Source organism: Penicillium subrubescens (assembly GCF_028828155.1).
Source record: "Penicillium subrubescens strain IBT 31985 chromosome Unknown utg000007l_segment0_segment0, whole genome shotgun sequence".
NCBI lineage: Eukaryota > Fungi > Ascomycota > Eurotiomycetes > Eurotiales > Aspergillaceae > Penicillium > Penicillium subrubescens.
Genome location: NW_026643157.1, coordinates 3,184,441 through 3,202,993, shown reverse-complemented (window position 1 = coordinate 3,202,993; position 18,553 = coordinate 3,184,441). Strand labels below are relative to the sequence as shown.

General features: G+C 50.9%; 5 protein-coding genes across 5 annotated transcripts; 1 reads left to right on the top strand and 4 right to left on the bottom strand.

The window, feature by feature from the left end:
• Positions 1–2,343: 2,343 nt before the first annotated feature.
• Positions 2,344–6,057, bottom strand: N7473_010928 (putative C2H2 finger domain protein; the record flags this gene model as incomplete). Its single annotated transcript, XM_057156867.1, has 2 exons — positions 2,344–5,999; positions 6,054–6,057. The coding sequence occupies 2 exons, from the start codon at positions 6,055–6,057 to the stop codon at positions 2,344–2,346; spliced, it is 3,660 nt and encodes a 1,219-aa protein (XP_057005522.1).
• A 1,531-nt stretch (positions 6,058–7,588) lies between these two features.
• On the bottom strand, positions 7,589–12,043 carry N7473_010927 (uncharacterized protein; the record flags this gene model as incomplete). Its single annotated transcript, XM_057156866.1, has 2 exons — positions 8,959–12,043; positions 7,589–8,651 (listed from the first exon to the last, which is right to left on the bottom strand). The coding sequence occupies exons 1-2, from the start codon at positions 11,589–11,591 to the stop codon at positions 7,589–7,591; spliced, it is 3,696 nt and encodes a 1,231-aa protein (XP_057005521.1). The 5' UTR covers positions 11,592–12,043.
• Positions 12,044–14,084: 2,041 nt separating this feature from the next.
• Positions 14,085–14,763, top strand: N7473_010926 (putative NADH-ubiquinone oxidoreductase 178 kDa subunit; the record flags this gene model as incomplete). Its single annotated transcript, XM_057156865.1, has 3 exons — positions 14,085–14,195; positions 14,313–14,557; positions 14,616–14,763. The coding sequence occupies 3 exons, from the start codon at positions 14,085–14,087 to the stop codon at positions 14,761–14,763; spliced, it is 504 nt and encodes a 167-aa protein (XP_057005520.1).
• A 212-nt stretch (positions 14,764–14,975) lies between these two features.
• N7473_010925 (protein-histidine N-methyltransferase) lies at positions 14,976–16,320 on the bottom strand (the record flags this gene model as incomplete). The annotated part of the gene is made up of 3 exons (XM_057156864.1): positions 14,976–15,647; positions 15,704–16,000; positions 16,171–16,320. 3 exons carry the CDS (start codon positions 16,318–16,320, stop codon positions 14,976–14,978), a joined length of 1,119 nt encoding a protein of 372 aa, XP_057005519.1.
• A 627-nt stretch (positions 16,321–16,947) lies between these two features.
• On the bottom strand, positions 16,948–18,054 carry N7473_010924 (Phospholipase/carboxylesterase/thioesterase; the record flags this gene model as incomplete). Its single annotated transcript, XM_057156863.1, has 1 exon — positions 16,948–18,054. The coding sequence occupies one exon, from the start codon at positions 18,052–18,054 to the stop codon at positions 16,948–16,950; it is 1,107 nt and encodes a 368-aa protein (XP_057005518.1).
• Positions 18,055–18,553: the final 499 nt, after the last annotated feature.

Below are 18,553 nucleotides of genomic sequence, written 5' to 3'. Positions count from 1 at the left end.
CACAACCAGGAAAAGAGCCAGGATTAAATGCAGACAGTGCCCAGGGCCGTGGCACCCGAAGCCCCTAAAAAAACGAGGTGCATACAGTAGTCATCCTTGGACCAACGCACACGCGAGCCAGAGAAATAATTAATCTTAATCAACACGCACTAGATTCAATGCCACAACCCTTTTTTCCTAAAGTCTTACTCCCCTCTTTTCCTCCACTCTCGCGTTTCTTGCTTCTCGCCCCGGGCCGGAATCACCCACGCGGTTAATCAAGGGGGTCCAAAAATGTCGCGTAAGATGGAAACTGATTGAACGAGAGCGTTGAAACGGGGATTGTCGTTTATTACCTTGGTGAGACACAAACCTTGGAATGTGCATGTCATCCCTTGATTCGATTGCACAGCCCCGCTGCACGGGAGGGTTTGGGTGTGGGTTATTTTTTTGATTACTTATGTCGGGAGCTTAGGTTCGGTACCTAGGATAGCTAATGAACTACTACGGATTGGTCGTAGTGACTCCCGAGAGGAGGGGAGAGTTCACCCGGGTTGAAGATCATGATGATAGGCGAATCTTCGGGATGACGATTGGGTTTTGAGATGACGGAAGGGTGTTTGGTAAACAGGTTAGCTGCTAACTAGACGAGGGTGCTCCACACACCATTAGCTAGTAAGACTGGTCATTTAGTTACTGAACTATAGTACACATACAATATCGTTATCGCATCCAATTTCATTTCCATTCACCACATCCATTCTATCCTCTACGATTACTGTACATACCGCAAATCTCAACCCCATTAGATAGTGCATTATTGGTTACACAACCAAACCAACCCCAAGCCCCCAGCCCTGGGGCTAGATCGGGTGTGACAGGGCGATCGGCAAACACCTCGTTCTCCCGAACCCAAAGCCATGCCATGCCGTTGAGCAAGGGGGTGTGTACAAAAACCACACCCAATAACTGACATCCAAGGGGGCCATACTTTTTCATGGTGAAACACGACTGACATTTTGACATCCACGCGTTGCTTGCAAGGGAGGAGGAGGATCTCAAAAAGGAAAATGGGCCGCCTAAGCGTGAGCTTTAACCTTAACGACAATAGCCCTTCTGGACATACCGAGCACAACATTCGGTTAAGGTAGGGCTGCGCAGTTCGTACGCTTAGTACTTCCTCATCGCCATGATCAATTTGCCATGCCGAGTACTGTAGAATGCACAATGAATCCAAGTCTCAGTTCCAACCAGCCTGACAACCATGCCAACCCACTTTCCTCTATCCAGCACCTAAGTCCAAATCAAGTAACAAAAGCGAAACCTCCCTCCCCAAGTTCCAACCCTAAAGACAAAAATATGATCTCTCATATGCTATGCATGAACCAAAAGAAAATTACTGTACGCCACCAATCCAAGTCCCGGATTCCCCAGTGACCCCCGAAAATATGTACACAAACGGAAACCCCTCTCGTCGCTCGAGTCCTCGAGGTCGGCGATCAGCCATCAGCGATCAGCAATCAGCAATCATCAGGACAGGACCGTTCGTCATTCCAGTCCACAGCCCGTGCCATGCCAATGCCATGCAGAGATAATCATTCGTTAATTGTGCTCGTGTTCGCTTTGGGAGAAATGAAATGAGCATGTGGCGCGCCCGCTCATTCTTTTCCGAATCGTGATAGAGGATAGGATATATTCTCCGTCTGTACTACATTTGGGACGGGAGATAAGAAACTCCATCGGAAACGAGAGCAAGGGAGGATAGGAACGAACTCATGAACAAAGATGGGAAAAAGAAAAAGGGGGATCTCCCCTCGGAGAAAGCCCAACAAGAAAGAACCTAGAAGGAAATGAAATGATCGATCGATGAACGAGAAACAGTAAACAATGAACAAAAAGAAGCAACATACGGAGTAGGAACAATAAAAAAGGAAAATGGATTGTCTGCAGAAACTTGAAGGTTAAGAAGTAGTGAGACAATCCAAAACAAAGTACGAGTACGGGATTAAAATGAAAAGAAAAAGAAAAGTCAATATCTCATCCCTTTCTAAATGCACCTCGGTCGGTGTGCCGTCGAAGGATACTGCATGGTGGTGCATGGTGACTGGTAACGGGTACAGTGAACTAGCCGCAAAGAAAAGAAGAAATTGAAAAGGGGGTATAGGTATATACACGTAGACAACAGACGCACACCCTGAAATGCTAAAACAGGGTGGGTAAATGAAGTGGAATCAAATGAGGATGAAATAATCAAAAGACAATATGGGTCGTAAATTGGGTGCAAACTCGTGGCAATCCACTCTGTACAAAGGAACTACTGTATAGACAGGGTACGGAGTACAGTAGTAGTTTAGAGATGCACGTTCACCCCATCTGCGACGAATAACTCGAATTGTACTGCCCGGACATATACGGGCTACTCGGCGCGACGGGTTGGTATGTTTGATACCCCGCCTGCTGCTGCTGCGCAGCCTGCGGTGGCAGCTGAGAAGAAATGGAGAATGAGTGTGGCGCATTCGGGGCGACAGTTTGGTCCATGGAGGGCGGCGGCGGCGTGTAGAGGGGTGGATATGAGACCGAGTTTTGATGTAGGGATTGGGCGTGAGCGTGGGCATGGGCATGAGCAAGGGAATGGGCTTGAGCTTGAGCTTGAGCTTGAGCATGGGCATGGGCATGGCCTTGTGGGTAGAGCGTGGCCGAAGTCGTGGCTTGGGCATGGGAATTCGGGTTCGGATCGAACGGCCCCAGTGCGTAGCCGGAGAACTGATCGCCAGGCTGCTGCAGGGGATCAATCAGTGATTCTGGTTCCATGATCGACTCCGGTTCCATGGAGATCTCGCCGCCTGTCATGCTGGTGAAGTTGAAACTTGGAATGTCGCCGTAGTACGTTTGTGTCTGGGTCGGGGCTTGTGTTTGACCCTGGGCTTGTTGGACTGGTGCCTGCACTTGAGGAGCCTGGACGGGGCCGGAGGAGCTGGTTATGGTATTGTTGCCGGCCTCGAAGGGGCTCGCGGTGTCGATCGGCCTCGGTTGACCCTGACCCTGACCCTGGGAGGCGCAGCTCTGCCTGGCAAGTTCCAGAACCGGCATGGCCAGTTGCTCCATGTGTTTCCCCAAGTGGACCGTTAACTTCTTCCAGGTGCCACAGTTATTTCCGCAGAAGCGGCAGGGCTCTTGGGCGGGGGTATGTTGGGTGGTGTGTTTGCAGTCCTCGACCATTTGATCGACTATCCTTGCGGAGCCATCGCCCACGACAGCTTTGGGGTCGGGCAGTTTGTGCTCGCGCACCAGATGCTGGATGAAATTGTTTTTACGATAGCACTTGTGCGTGCAATCGTGGTATGTACAGCACCACCATTCTAGCTGTCGGTGTCGCTCGCTTTCATGGCGTACCCAGTCGGCCTTGCGCTTGAAGGACTTGGGCTCTGTGCATCCGGGGAACGTACACGTGAATGGCTGTACGTCCTCAAAGATATGCTTAGACCAATCGGACGGTTTCTGGATGGTCTTGACTTGGAAGCATACGGGGCATTCAAACTTGGCTGGTAGCCGAGCGACGGGCGGAAGGGGGACGCCAGGGGGGAACTGGGCGGCGGTAACGGCCCCTTCGCTGCCGAGATATGACTGATCGTGGCCGTCCGTGATACGGAATTGGGTCTGGCCACTCTCGATATCCGCTGCGGTCTTACGCTGAGGTAGTAAGGTTGCTTGCCCACCCAATGCGAAGCAGAAACTGCCCGACTTGCATGAGCCCTTGGCTACGGCCGTTGCGTGCTTCTGTTGGTATTCAATCAACTTGCGATACCGCCGCACTTGCTCGCCGGCAAAGCGATTGATCAGGGCTGGGTCGAGACGTGGGTTCAATTGCATGATTTGTGACTTGAACCCTTCCATTGTGGGCACTGGCAAGCGGACAATCGCTGGGAAATCCATCACCAGTCCCTTCTCGTCGCAAACGTCCATATCCTCGTCATCTTCAGCGCCAGGCACGTCAAGTGACGGCGCGATGCTTGCACGTGGCTCTGCAACATCCGGCTCTGCCTTGCAATATCGGGAGAGACTGGCGACGGGCGGGCCGCCATGTGTTGTCATGAGATCTAGCAAGCCTGGCGTGGTCGGTCGTGGAACCTCGCTCTTCGCCCGATCACGACCCCACTTGGCTGGGAAGGTCTTGGGGCTGGCATCTGCATGAGGGGAGACTGCTTGGACGGAATGACTACCTCCAACGGCCGCCATTTGCCCAGTCATGGACATGAGAGCATTGGTCAAGCTCGGAGAGCGGCTGTGAGATTTCGGCGAATGCTTACTCGACAAGCTCAGTCGATGCCGGTAGCTCGAACCGGCACTCTCTTTCCGCTGAGGCTGCGGCAGTTCCGGGACGCCAGGTTGAAAGTTGGACTGTGCACTCGCCAGCGACAGGTCAGACGCCTGCCTCTTGATTCTCTGCTGTCCGCGTTTGAAAAGGGCACTGCTCCAGCTAGCATGTTTCTTTGGCGCATCCGTGATTCTCAAGGACCGCTCGAATCCAGCGCTGAAGTTGATGATGCTGTTGTTGTCGATGGTCGCTGTAATAGAAGCAGCGTCTTGCTCCCTCGCGCGCCTCTCATACGTGGCCATTGCAGCTGCGGAACTCTTTGGCTGCCTCATATCTCCCCTGCGCATGGGGTCACGCGGCGGATCTTGCCATGGATAAAGAGGGAAGCTCTTTTCTGGAGAAGCAACTTCCTGCGACATGTACACGCCCGGGGTGGAGTAATCGTATAAACCGCGATCATCAGCAAGAGCAGGGAGGGAATCTGGCGCCGTACTGCCATCCGAGTCCTCCTCGCTCTCGATCCCGTCATCACTACTCTCATGCAACATGAGACCAGGTCCCAGCACTGTACGATCGCTTTCTTTGAGATTGAAATAATCTGCTTGTTGGAGTGGCTGGGCCCCTGTGCTGAGCGCTCGGATTCGGTTAGTCACTTTATTGCGTCCGCGAGACTGGTCCGGAGTATCATCGCCGGCCTCGCTGTTGGCCGCCGAGACAGTGGCCGTCCAGCGACCGATTTCCTCATTTTTCTGTTCCTGCTGGTGTTTGCCGTGCATCTCATTCGGGCTTGGCCCGTATTCATCTCCTCGAGAAAAGGGATCCAGGCCGCGACGGGTTGCGGTGGAAATCCGCACATAAGTCCCGTTATGCGAGGGCATCACGGACACGGAAGATATTGAGCGGTGATCGTCGTTGTCATCAACGTACCCATTGGGCATTTCATCGGGACCAATGGGAGACAGCAGCGATCTGCTGGGGCGTGTTTCGGGCGCATTCTCATCCGGCGAATCTCCCCGTGACGTCCTGGAAATGGTAATTATAGGACTCCGGCCTCTCGGTGATGGTGAGGCCAAGTCATTGTTGTATGCATTGTTCGTTGATACGGTGAGTCTGGACGGGCCGAATGCTGGATTTGAGCTAATACCAGACTGTTGCGGTGCGACAAACAATGCCTGCGTTGGCAGCGTGGGGTTGGCATTGCTCTGAACCGTTGCGGTCTCCTGTAAGGAAGACGGACTGGGCATGGTGTGCTCTGGATCGAGAAACTGGGTCGTATCGCCCGGAATAGACGACAACCATTGCGCATTACTAACAGCAGCCGCAGACTCTCCTGCGCCAAACACCAAAGGCGTCCCTTCATTAGAGAGGGCCGAGAAATTGACCATCACCTCTGTCGGGTCCAAAAACCCTCCCGTCTGGTTAGTTGCGGAGGTGCTGGAGCTAGCGTCCGGATAATCATTTCCTCCCGGGGCCAAATAGCCCTGCGACGTGATAGACGGGCGACGGGCCTCATCATACGACGAGGAAGTATGATTCGGACTGCCATTGACAGGCGTAAGTCGAATCGCGCTGGCATGAAAGTCGCTTTCTTCTGGGTCGGATTGCGCCGACAGATATGGGTCTGTGGTATTCAGCTCCAGCGGCGAGTGGTGGCCGCCCCCGCTCCAGCGGGGGACTGGCGCGCGTAGGGGCTGGAAGACATTTTCTGGTTCAGGGTGAGGTTCAAGTCGGTCTTTGGAAGATTGCGGGAGAGATTAACCCATGTAGCGAGGGATTGATTTGGCGAGCCGCCTTCGGACGGAGGCGAGAGAGGGCCCGACAAGGGGAAATCATTGAGGGGATGCAAATTGCTTTGAGCCAGATCGGGAGGGTTGGTATATAGATTCCCAGGCATAGGGAGAGGGAAATCAAAGTAGAAATGTAGAGGTTCTGGGAGGGTTCCTTTTTTTGGAGAGAGGGGATTACAAATGATGGGGAAAGGAGAATAATGTAGCACGGCTTATAGAATCAGTCTGACCAGCTGAGCCGACGAGTGGTCTTGCAGAAATGAAGGAGGGTCTGAAATGGGGGCCGAGGGTGTGAAGACTCGACGAGGGGGGGAGGATGAGTACAGCGTAGAGAAGGTGGGATACAAGATTGGATTAGATGGGGAGAAGATGAGATGGGAAAATGGATAAGTGCCCTTGAGATATGCGACCAGCGATATGCAGTTCCCATAGGCGCCGTGGCATGAAAGCGAGAGGGGAGGGTTCAGCCTTGAGAGGAAAGACTCCGCTTGACATGAGCCTCATTTAGCGCTGTTCGCTGTTCGTGCCCCGCGGTCCGATCGTGGCTCCGAGAGATACAGGTATTGTCAGGTTACAGACTGTAGAAGAACAGAGTAGAGATCTATACCAAACAACTATTTCCAAAAAATTCTCATATATACTCTTGATAAACTATATTCTTTCAATCTCTATTCTTGTTTCTCACATTCCTCTCCCCAATAAACCTCATTGCATCATTCAAGGCAGACCAGCCACCCCACTAAACGACACCTGAAACAAGGCTGTGCGATACCATCCTTTGCACTGTTTGCACCCCCAAGCCACGCCCTGTCAAGAACCCCCAAACTTCCAAGGGATTTTACGCCCGGTACTTAATGACTAGTGAACCTAAGAAACGACGATCAACCGTTTCATCTTTGCAGTTCCTGTTTCTATTTCTATTCTTATCGGTGGGGGAACGTGGCAAAGCCACGTAGGGCTGAATCTCCCCTGGGCTCGAGTTCCACGAGCTTGTTTCCACTAGAATCCACCGAAACTTGAAACCGTACCTGTACGTCGCGTGGCGCGGTTACTATTGGAACTGGGCGTTGGGGGATCTTGGGTAGGGCGGGTCCAAACACTGGGATCCAAGATTTGATTTCATTTAGAGTTATATATTTAGATAGAAGATCGGTACTTCTGGTAAGAGTAGGTAGTTATTGGTGGTCGTAAAATCATTTCATCGTTCTAGTGCTATACATCTGACAAGCGGAATACATATATAAGCGAACCGTACAGGAAAACGAAACCTTTGAACCACGCTCAACGCAACGACTATGGTATGGAAACGTCAAAAACAAACATTCGCATGTCCAACATCAAACGCTAGTAGACAGCAAAGAAAAGGAAAAACCAAAATAGGAAAGAAAAATCACCTGCGCATCCAGCATGAACGCTAACAAAACCAGACAGAAAACAGGACAAAAAACATCGCAAGCAAAAATGACTTCAATCAAAATAATAACCTTCAACCCCCCATCTCTCAAGCTCAAGCCTTAACAGACGGCCCCTTCCCCCTTCCAGGATTCGCCGGTACCGACGAGGTCCGCGCGGGCGCCGAGTTTCTAACAAGAGGCGGACTCTTCACAGGCGTTGGAGTCGAACTCCGCACTGTCGCAATCACCTCAGTCACAACCGCCGGTTCAACCTTCACCTCCTTATCCTTAGGAGTCTTAGGCGGCGACGGCGGAGCCTCCTCTACCTTCTTCTGCTCTTCGACAACAACCAACGTCTCCGTCGACTTCTTTGCCAACTCCTGCAACCGCGTCATCACCACCGGCGAATCCGAATACAACACCTGCCCACTCGTATACACACAGGAGTTCGCCCGGTCCGGACCGACTGCAAAATCTTCATGTGCCGCTTCGCGGACCACCCGCGGGAACGTACGCAGCACGACATGCCGACTAGGTTCTGGCTTGGGAGCATCCGCCGGCGCGGGAGCAGACTCCCCCTCCTTGGCACCGTACTCATTCCAGCCCTCGTTATCGATGGCCTCGGCATCCGGAGCCGGGAAGGAAGCTAACACCAGTTCGCGCTCGACACGAGCATGGCGCCATGTTTCCGCGGCGAGTTTGACGATTTTCCGAACAGCCGTGAGTAAGGAATCAAGTTGGCGGGGGTCCGCGAAATGACGAATATGATCGATGATTTCGTCAACAATAACTGCGGCAGCGACATTGATGGATTGTTTAGCGTCGGAGGTAGTATATGCAGCTTTGAGAGTTTGCTGACGCCAGAAAGCTTCGCGGCGGACGGATTTACGGCGAATATCCATGGAGAGCATTTGGAAGAAGGTGTCTGCTTTGTCGTAGCGGCGGCCCAGGGTGAACAGGAAGGGTTGGAAGACGCGGTAGGTGAGGGTTTTGGAGACGACGTGTTGGACGTAGGCGGCGCGGAGGGCGCGAGATGGCGGGGTGTTGTCGAGGAACGAGGGGATTTCGGAGGGGATTTTGGAGAGGATGTCTTTTGGTGGGTCGATGGGGAGGTAGGCGAAGTGTTCGTGGGAGAGGTCGGCGATTAGACAGGAGAGTTGGGTGAAGCAGTCCACACTGTAGAAGAGAGAAGGTTATTAGAGCCTTGTACAGATGAGTTTATTGGGCGGTATCGAGAGTAATTTGCTGTGGTGGAACATGGATGCGAGGTTGACATTCTATAGGACAGGACATAGGAGATATCGAGAGGGGGCTCTTTAGGAGCAGGGATAGTATGGGGTTGGCCGGCAAGGAAAAAGAGACAAAAGAGAAATTGTGAAGGAGAGACATGATCATGGTCGTGATATCGTGATCGTAAATCGTAACATCACTGCCAAATCAAATGCAAAGAAAAAAACAGAAAAATCATAGGCCGCCTACTTACAAGAATTGATCGCCTTTGGTCGTCTTCAGGTCCGTTGCCTCACCGAGACTCTGCAGCGTCCTGCGTAGTCGATCACAATCCTGATCCAAATGGTCGATCGTCGATCGCATCTCCTCCACCGCACGCTGGAGCTGCTGCTCCTTGACCAGCCCATCGCCCTCCAGCTTATCCTTCTCCCGCTCGGCACTATTCAACTCTTCGTCCCTCTCGGCCAGAAGCTTCTGTAGCGCAGCACGTTCTGCCTCCCAATGTTTCTCCTGCTCCAGGAAGTGGGCTTCAATGGCAGCAATCTTCTCGTTGAGTTCCTTAGCGGCGGCGGCGAGTTGCTCGTCGTGACTTTGTCGAAGTGTGTCGAGTTCGCCAGCATGACCGTGCTGAAGTGCTTCTAGCTCTTGGGCGTTCTTTTGGCGGGTTTCCTCCAATTCTTTCTCCTTCGCTTCTAACAGCGCAACCTTGGAGGCAACTTCCTCGCGGGTTGTGTTGAGCTCGGCCAATTGTGTCTCCAGTTCGGTTTCTTTGCTCTCCAGAGTGGCGATCTTGGAGGCAAGCTCTGTCTTCGTAGCCTCGAGTTCGCCGCGTTGAGTCTCCAGGGTATCATCCATCAACTTCTTCTCCTTCCCCCACTCCTCTTTGGACGACTCGTGCTGATCGCGCAGCTCCTTCTCCCGAGCCTCCAGAGTCTCCGCAGCAGCCTTCTCATCCTCGGCCTTGATCTCCTCGAAGAGCTCAGTCAATTCCTGCTTCTGCGTGGTCAGAGACTTGGCATGCTCTTCCTTTTGTGTCTCAAGCTCCTTCTCATGCGTCTCCTGAGCATCCTTGATACTCGCATTCAGCTTCTCAATCTCCGCCTCAAGCTCGGACTTGCTTTGCGAGAGCTCCTCATTGGACTTTTGATGACCAGCCAGGCCATCCTCAAGATCCTTCTGCTTCTCCTGTAGATCACCCAGTTCCAGACGCAGCTCATTGATGGTGTTCTTGAGCTTGGCACATTCCTCAGCGCTCTCGTTGGCAGTCTTCTTCATTTGTGATTGCAAAGCCTCAATATAAAAGTCCTTGTGCATGAGCGCTTGTTCGTGTTGGTTGCCAATCTGCTTGATCTCAGCCTCGCGGCTGTTGAGTCTAGTGTGGGTGTGGCGGAAACCGTGGAGAAGGCGGTTGATGTCGGGGATGGCAGATTGAATCCGATGAAGCAGCTCAATGTGTTCCTGATCATTCTCAGGTGGGGAGATATTACCATTCTCATGCACCTGGCCATTCAGATGATTCAGATTGAGGTTTTGGATGGCTTGGAACGATGAAGCGTAGGGTTGGTCGGAGACACTGTAGCTCCGTTGCATATAGTGACTCTCTGATGGCTGAGGAGGTGTATAGTGGCCATAAGGCGGGATCATACCCGCTGAGCTCATGACAGGAGAGTGAACAGCCGTTGGATAGCCCTGGGAGATTGAGGGAGGCGGCATTGGAGTTGATGAAGTCGATGGAGCAGCTGGAGCCGCCGGGGCTGCAGGTGGCGGAGGGGTAGCGGTAGGTGACATGGCGGGCGAGATATAAGAATAATGAGATCGGGCCAGTGGACTGCTAACTTTCGGAATGGGAGAGTGATAATAGGGTGCAGAATATACAGGCGCCGCGTACGGTGCGTATGGAAGCGGAGCAGGAGGGTAGTATGGATAGTAGTGGGTCTCAGGAGAAGCACTTGACATAAACCGTGCTTCAGTTAGAGATGGTGATGGAAGTGGCACTTGGGCCGGCGTAGGTGAGAAGGGGGTAAAAGGGGATGCAACGATAGTTCCCTCTGGATACTCCGTCGGATATGTTGGATAGGTTGGATAGCCTGGGTAGACGGGATACTGAGGATAGGCTTCTTCGTATGTTGGGTGCCCTTCGTTAACCTCAGTTGAAGGCTCGGGGGTGCCTCTGCGAGTTGTGGGCTGAGATGCTGGGTCGTGATAGCCGTCAATATACTGCTCAGCCTTGTGGGCACGATGCCTGCGACGGCGCTCAGCGCGATGGTTGTCGCGGTGGATGTCACGGTGGTTGCTGCGACGTTCGTCCTGATGTTTGACCTGATGCTCCACGTGAGAATTCTCAGGATGGTCGTCACGATGCTCTTCACGAGGTTCGTCTTGCTGTTCGACGTGAAGATCGCCACGATGTTCGTCACGATGCTCTTGAAGATGCTCCTCACGATGTATGTCCTGAGGTTCGAAGTGAGGATCCTCGCGATCTTCGCGAGAGTGGTCGTCTTTGTCGACAATTTGCTCAATCAAGGGCTCAGATGGTTGCTCGTCATGCTCTTCCTCATTGTCAACTCTTGCTAGAGGCACTAAAAATACTGAAGGCGATGGAGGTGCCGAAGGAGTGTCCTCCACTAGAAAATCTTCAACTGAAATGGCTTTCTCAAATACTGGCTCAGATGGTTGACTGAGCTCTGGCTCTTGTAGCACAAGCTCTGGACTATCAGGCGCAGGCAAAGGCGTCTCGATTGCTGTCTGGATTTCAGTGTGCTCAATGGTTTCGATAGGCTTAACAACTTCAGCAACCTCGGGACTCTTCCCCTTCTTAATCTTCTGCTTTACACCAGCCTTGCCATTCTTCTCCTTGGCTTTGGCCTTCTTGCCACCCAGACCCATCACGGTTGACTGATGCGTGCCCGAGATAGTCGGATGGTTGTAGAAGAAAGAAGACGTGTCCCCAATAGGATCACTGTTTGATTTCGAGCAGGAATGCGTCAAGTAAAGACTCCAGTCGGCTGATAGATGGGGCTTCTCTGCTCTGCACTGTACATTTGCAAGTTGCCCCGGCAGTGCCTCAAGATATAGCCCAAAACAGGTCTGTCTTCACAGGCTAGAGTAGAACTCGAAACGCCGAATGCTTTGATGCCAGAAAATACTGAAATCAAGGCGTCCTGGATGAGGAGTATCGGGCAGAGAATCAGTTGATCGATTCTTCGAGTCTCGTTGGCCAAAGTGGGCGCAAATAAGTGTGATACACGAAAGCAAGGCAGCCTCTCGTAGCACAAAGACACTTTTGGGTAAGTCCAGATCTCAATGGTCGAGTGTGTACTGTAGTGGGATGTTGTGTGTACAAAAAATAGAAAAGGGAGTAAAAAAGGGAAAAGTAGTAACAGAATTGAATATTAAATGCACCTAACTATAAAGGGGATTGTGTGGATGGGCAGGAAGTAGGGTCAAAAAAAGGCCAGTGCGTTTCGCATTCCACAGTCCACACTGCGTAGTGTGTTCTCGCCATGGGAAAAGACCGCTGCGGACCGAACCTTAGTGTGGATATTGGTACCCATCCAAAACTCATCCTCACTCATCATCCCACACTGCCCATCCCCTTCCCCCAAAGAGTCAACCAGACTAGTCATCTCGATCAAGCGTAACGCTGATCGACGCCCCAAGGAACAACGAAGATTCCAATCTCAACCGAAGTGAAGACCAATTGCCGCTCGCCATGCAGACATTGGGCATCAACGGGTTTCGGGCGCCAGTTGGAAAACAATAGGGCAAGGCTGGTGGGGACTGGCTCCCAATCTCTGACTTGTTCAATTCAGAGCCAGACGCGCTTGATAGGAAGGAATCGATGGGTCCAATATTCAATGAACTCGGCCCGATGGAGTTTAAAATGGAAGGAAGAGGGGGCTGGGGCCAGTTTGAAAACGAGGCGTCATCTGGAGACACGCCCTAACCATGCAACCCCAGAACAAAGATCGCTAATGCCTTGGATTGGGGAAAAGTCGTGCATATGCAGCATGATGCTGGATCCTCTTTGGATATTCTTGGGTATAGTTAGTCATTGGGGAGAGATGAAAATAGGTAACTATGGATGAAGTTGGAAAGATGGAAGGTTTGGGTGTGAGTCTGTAGTCTCCTGTGGCGTGTTGGTTCGGGCGCGTTAATCCGAAAAAGAAAACCACGACGAATCAAAAGGACCGACTCCCAACGCCGAGTACAGCTCCTGGACATCTTGAAAATAAGCAAGAAATAGTGATACCTCGAAAAACGGTCACGTTACTGCGTTAAGCCCTATCCCGAATTCTCCTCTCCAAACTTGCTAAAAAATTGACTCGAAAGGACATCTGAGAGACTCTTCTGATCAAACGAGGCCGAACTATTAGTTAGTGAACTACAAGGAGCATTGAAGTGCCTCTTAGCGACGCGATGGTATGTCTTCTTCGAAGATTGTAGTATACTGAGTTTGGGAATTTCAATATCGCAACACAATTGACTACAAATCCCGACATTATCTCGTTCTTTTGTACCAAATGATTTGTCCGCACTGTACCGGCTTGTACCAGGCGATAGCTTCGATGAAGATTGTTCGAGGAGTCAATAATCCTTTTAAGTTTTCATTTGATGCGTCAAGCCGTTCCTAAAAGCTTCCAGCACGGCAGATCGGCAGCGATAGGTATAGTGTATCTCTCAAATGCTCTACATAAATACGCGAATAGGACAAACTACCGTACTACGAGCAAAGGTTGTCGAACTATCCGAGACTTGCCGCCCTCGGTTAAGAAACATTAGATAGTTACATATTGCTTTTCCCAGACGGATCACAAACTTCTAGTTGCAATCTGATCTTGAGGAAAGGCGTCGTGAAACGAACATATGGCAGAAAGCCAAGGATTTCGGTGTATCGCATTGATCTGAAAGCGGGAAGCAGGGAATAATGGAATTGATAGAGACCATGTAAATCCCCGGAATAATGATTTTGACTCTCTCAACTTTGAGAAGAAGAGTAACTTTCAACTTTCCTTAATTTTCTGGTTTGTTATAATTTCTGACATGAACCTCATAATCATGGCGAGACTGTATGGCATTATCTTGGTTGGGGATAGAGTCAATAACGAGTCTAAACCTCGCAAAAAAAAGTTGAAATATTGCACCCAATCGATCAGTACCATTTGCCAATCACACCAGCACTGATGCCATTGCAGACGTTTGAAGAGACTGGTGATTTTAATTTGACTCTTCAGTTGTTTCCTATCCCGACCAAGCGAGAAACACACTAGTCCCGATCCAGACAAAGTCATGTGACCTGATCTGTTCGCAACTTCATCCTATCACCACCGCCCGAAGGGTCATCACCACACGTCTCTTGTCAATTCTCCTCATCCAGCCATGTTCGCCGCCAGACGCTCTGCTGCTTCGACGCGGCAGCTGATGCGCCAGCCGCCTCGTCGGTTTGGCTCCCACTCCGCCCACTCCGAGCCCGTGAACGAGGGCTTCGGCGTAAGCTACTCCTCCCCCGCTGGCCGAACCAGAGGACTCGACAACGAGCTCTGCAAGCTCTGAAGGGTCCTCAATGGTATGCAATTGCTTGCTGACATTGTTCCTCTCTCTCAACAGCGCAGTTTCTACGTCACCGCCGGCTCCATTGCCTCCGCGTACATCCTCTACCGCATCAGCTCCGCCAGCCAGGAATCCGACTCCGAGTCCTTCATCGCCGGCCTGGTCAACAAGTTCAGCACCCCGCAGGAGGTTCTTGAGCAGCGCAATGCCATTCACACCGCCCTTCTTGAGAAGGCCGCCGAGGACCGTCACCTGCTCCAATCCCAGGGCCCCCGCGAGTTCATTGAGCTGAAGCAGCCCGAGTACGTTGATTGAGATTGGTCGATTGGGGATGTCAATCAATCGCTAACATTCGTACAGCATGTTCAACGCTCGCCCCCCATACAACGTTTCCCCCGGTTCCCAGGCCGATCTGAGCGCCGTTGTGGCTCACTACGAGCGCCAGAACAGAGACATCGAGGAGGCTCGTGCTGCGCGGATGAAGGACGGCAAGTCCGTCTACGAGTAAGCGGATAGATGGGGGTTTCTTTTTCATTGAAATTGGTTGGTTGTCTACGATAGACATGCGCAATGGGGAGCAAAACATGTACATATACGTCGGAACTGGGTCAACCCGGCAACCTGATCATTTGAATTCCATTTGTTTGAAGACATGTTTCCCAACTCCTTAGGGTATAAAGAGCAGCTCTTCGATAGAGCTGAATGACAAGTATGTCCACCTCATATGCCATTGGCAGACGATGTGACCTCCAACACTACCCGACCGACCCCTTCCGACTGCACGTCCAACTTCTCCTGGACCTGTAATTCATCTCCACAGACACTCTTCAGCACAGCGAGGAACTCGTCAACTCCACCTCCAACTCCGAAGTAAACCTTCTTAGCTGCAACCAACGCCCGAGTCTTAGATGCAGGCGTGCTAGACCGGCGCAACAGCGCCAAGAGAGTCTCGGAGAATGCCGTCAGTGTGCCCGGTGAGTAGATGGTCTCACTTGCAAGGACCAAAGTCTTGCAATTCTCACTGCTGGGGTTGGAAAAAACCAAGTCGACAAATTCGGGAGACCAGCCGCCAGAGATGAAATCGATCGAGATACCACGCCGGGCTAGGTCTTGCCTGAACTCGTCTACCAATTCAGGCGTGATGTCCAGTTCTTCGTCCTGTTCAGCGCGAGGAGCTTCTTGGCTAACGGCAGGTTCGACTGCAGTCTGTGGCCGACTATTGTGCCAGGTTAGGAGGAGGTTGGGTAGTGTAACGAGTCGAAGCACAGCATCATTGTAATCCGCGAAGGTGAAGCGTGCGTTCCGCCGCGTGGCCGCACCCTCCACCGTCTCAGTCTGGCTGAGGATATGAGCGAACAAAGTCATCGACGGTACTGCAGTACCAGCACCAAGCTATACCCGCATTATTAGTATGATATCCTACAATTACCTCAATCGACAATACATACCTCGATAACATGAACATCCGTCTGAGAGTCATCCAATGAGCCAACGATCGTACGATCCCCAGCAGCCAGTTTGGCAAGATCAAGAGCACATTCCCACGTCTTAAAGCCGCCTTCGTAGAAGTTTGGCTTGAGATCGCCTTCTTCGAGGCCGGCGATGAGCTCGGCATTGTCGTAGTTCTCGTTATCCTCGGCCATCAATTGGGTGCGGATATCGAAGATTTCTCGACGAGCAATGACTATGGGTGTGCCACTGATTGCGAGGCAGTTGTAGAATATTTGTGATGGGAAGATTGAGAGCTGCGATGGTGTTAGTTCTTGTAAATACCGATCGTGTTCTTGAAGCGAAATCATCCATAATATTTTGCATCTTCTCAACAAGCAAATATTCAATGAATGAAGGTTTCATATCACGCAAAGTATAACACACAAATACAACAAGACCGTAGGAACTATCTGCTTTCACTCACCCAATCGTTAATATCATGCTTGCTGGGCTTGACCAACTCGGGAAGAGAATTGGCGGAGTGCTTGGGAGGCAACACATCCAGTACCCCATTGTTGATATCAGAGTCATCCATATCAATGTCATCTCCCGAAAAACCGAAGCTGAACGCCATTTTTGCCGAGTGCCTCTATTCCCAAGTCTTGGAAAGAGATATAGTGCGGGTTGCAAAGCACGTGGTCTAGTGATGTTGCGGTGCCAGTTCAGATTTTAATTTGACGTGGTTTCCAGACACCCACTATTCAATGATTTGAGCGGCCTGAACAGGTTTATTCTGACAAAATTGGTCGCTAGCGTGGGGAATTGATATCAAAAAGGTCATTCAATCAAGCATCCAAAAAATTGCAGTGGGTCGGATCCGATGACTAAGCATCATGTCGTGCCCGCCCATCCAAGGTGGGGTACCAAAAGGTCAATTTTGGCTGAGAGGTTTAGCATCTGAAGTCAAACATGCTGGCTAACAAGAAGAAACGCAATATCCGTCATAATTCAAGTTTGGGTTATCTCTGGAAGCTTGATCTATGACAGGGATTTATCGCTTTGTAGGGTCTTATCATTTCAGAGGACGTTCCACATACTTCGGCTGGAGGTCTACAGGAGTGATCACTGCAATTTCGAGATCAGTGATATCGTGCATGATGCTCGGAACAATTTTCGAAGGGATTGATCAAAAAACTGGATGTTTTACTAGCCACAACTACAACAAGCCTGGAGATATCTGAGCCACCATACCATGCAGCATTCATTGCTTCTCATCCTGACCTTTGTCCACAGACGACTCGGGTTCAACTGGTAATCCGACGCGACTTTGGAGGAACTTCAAAATATCCTGAATCTCATCTTCAACGCGATACCAATGCCCTAATCCCTCGTAAGCCTTCCATGTCGCGTCAATGCCCATACCCGTCGACAGAACGTGGGTCATTTTTTCACCAAGTTTGATGGAAACCTTAGGGTCTTCTGAGCCATGACCTAGAAAGATAGGTATTTGAAGGTGATGCAAGCCCTTTATTGATGATCCATCCTGTGATAATTCTTCTTCTGCAGAGATAATTGGAAGGTCGAGGATGTCACGGATATGATTGACAGCTTGGATGATCGGAGGTGCTACTTCTTCCTCATCTCCCTCAAAAGGGTCGAAGTCATCATGCGATGAGCTATTTCGTTGGAATAGATCGTCGTTTGACTCAGTATCAGAGTATGCGTCTCCAGATGCCTCCAAATTCTCTTCGCTATCAGCCTCTTGCTCGGAGCTTTCTTCATCTTCCGTGTCGGAATCGTCTGATTGTGTATCATGCTGTTCATCTTGGATTGAAGCAGGATTGTCATGACATCGGAGGATATCACGCAGCTGTTGTTCGAATGGCAGCCATCCGCTCATGCCAATAAAAGCTCCCAAAGCTTTCTCTACACTGGAGTCATTCCAGCCACCCAAAAGCGTGAAAACGCCTGCTGCACAGCCTTGGCTGAGCCCCCACAGGATGATCATTCGATAGCCACCCTCGCCCAAGATTTGGGCCTCCTGAGCGATAAGACCACGAATGAACTCAGCAGTCTCGCAAAGTCCCTCTATTTGTAGTTCTGTTTTTTCTCCAGGGTCTTCAAGGGAGTAGTTGTCGAACCATTGATTGATAGGGATGCGTTTGAGGATCGTTGACCGCCGTTTTCGTGCGGTGGGGAAGATGAATTTCACTGTTAGGAGTCGAGCTTGTAGGTTTGCTGACTCGAGAAGTTCATAGCCATAGCGCTCAGCATTACTACCTCTTCCATGAAGTGAGATGATGGTATGTGTATGCGATCCATTTAGTGGAGGGATGATCAATGGAGCGGGGTAAACCTTTGGCGGCATTTTAGTCCAACGAGGGATCATGAAATAGAGAGAAATAGGGCCGAATAATCGAGATATAAATGTAAGTATTGTGCACAAAGCCTATTTTTCTCTTACATGCGTGGATCTTTTGCCCGACTAGCGTTGGAACGATGTTCTCCAATTTTGAATCTGGCAAAGTCTTCTCTGCTGCTGCGCCCTGGGGGTAGAATTCACTTCACCTAAGGCAGGCGCCCGCCCCCACCCCAATCCATTGTCAGGCACAGAACAGTCCACATCCGCTGAAGATAGGTCAAATATCAGGCGCATTACGATGGGAATCTTTGAAATGAGGCTAAAAGGGGGCTAGGGAGCTGACACATATACGGGTCGATGGTTAGCGTGGGTAGCTCTTGCTTTGACAGGAGTGGACGTGAGTCTCGCTGTGTGGGCTTAGAAAGAAGCCTATCATCTACTGCGCTCGTATAAGACTGAGAATAATTCCCTGCTATATAGGAATATCTTTCCTTGTTCAGCCTGA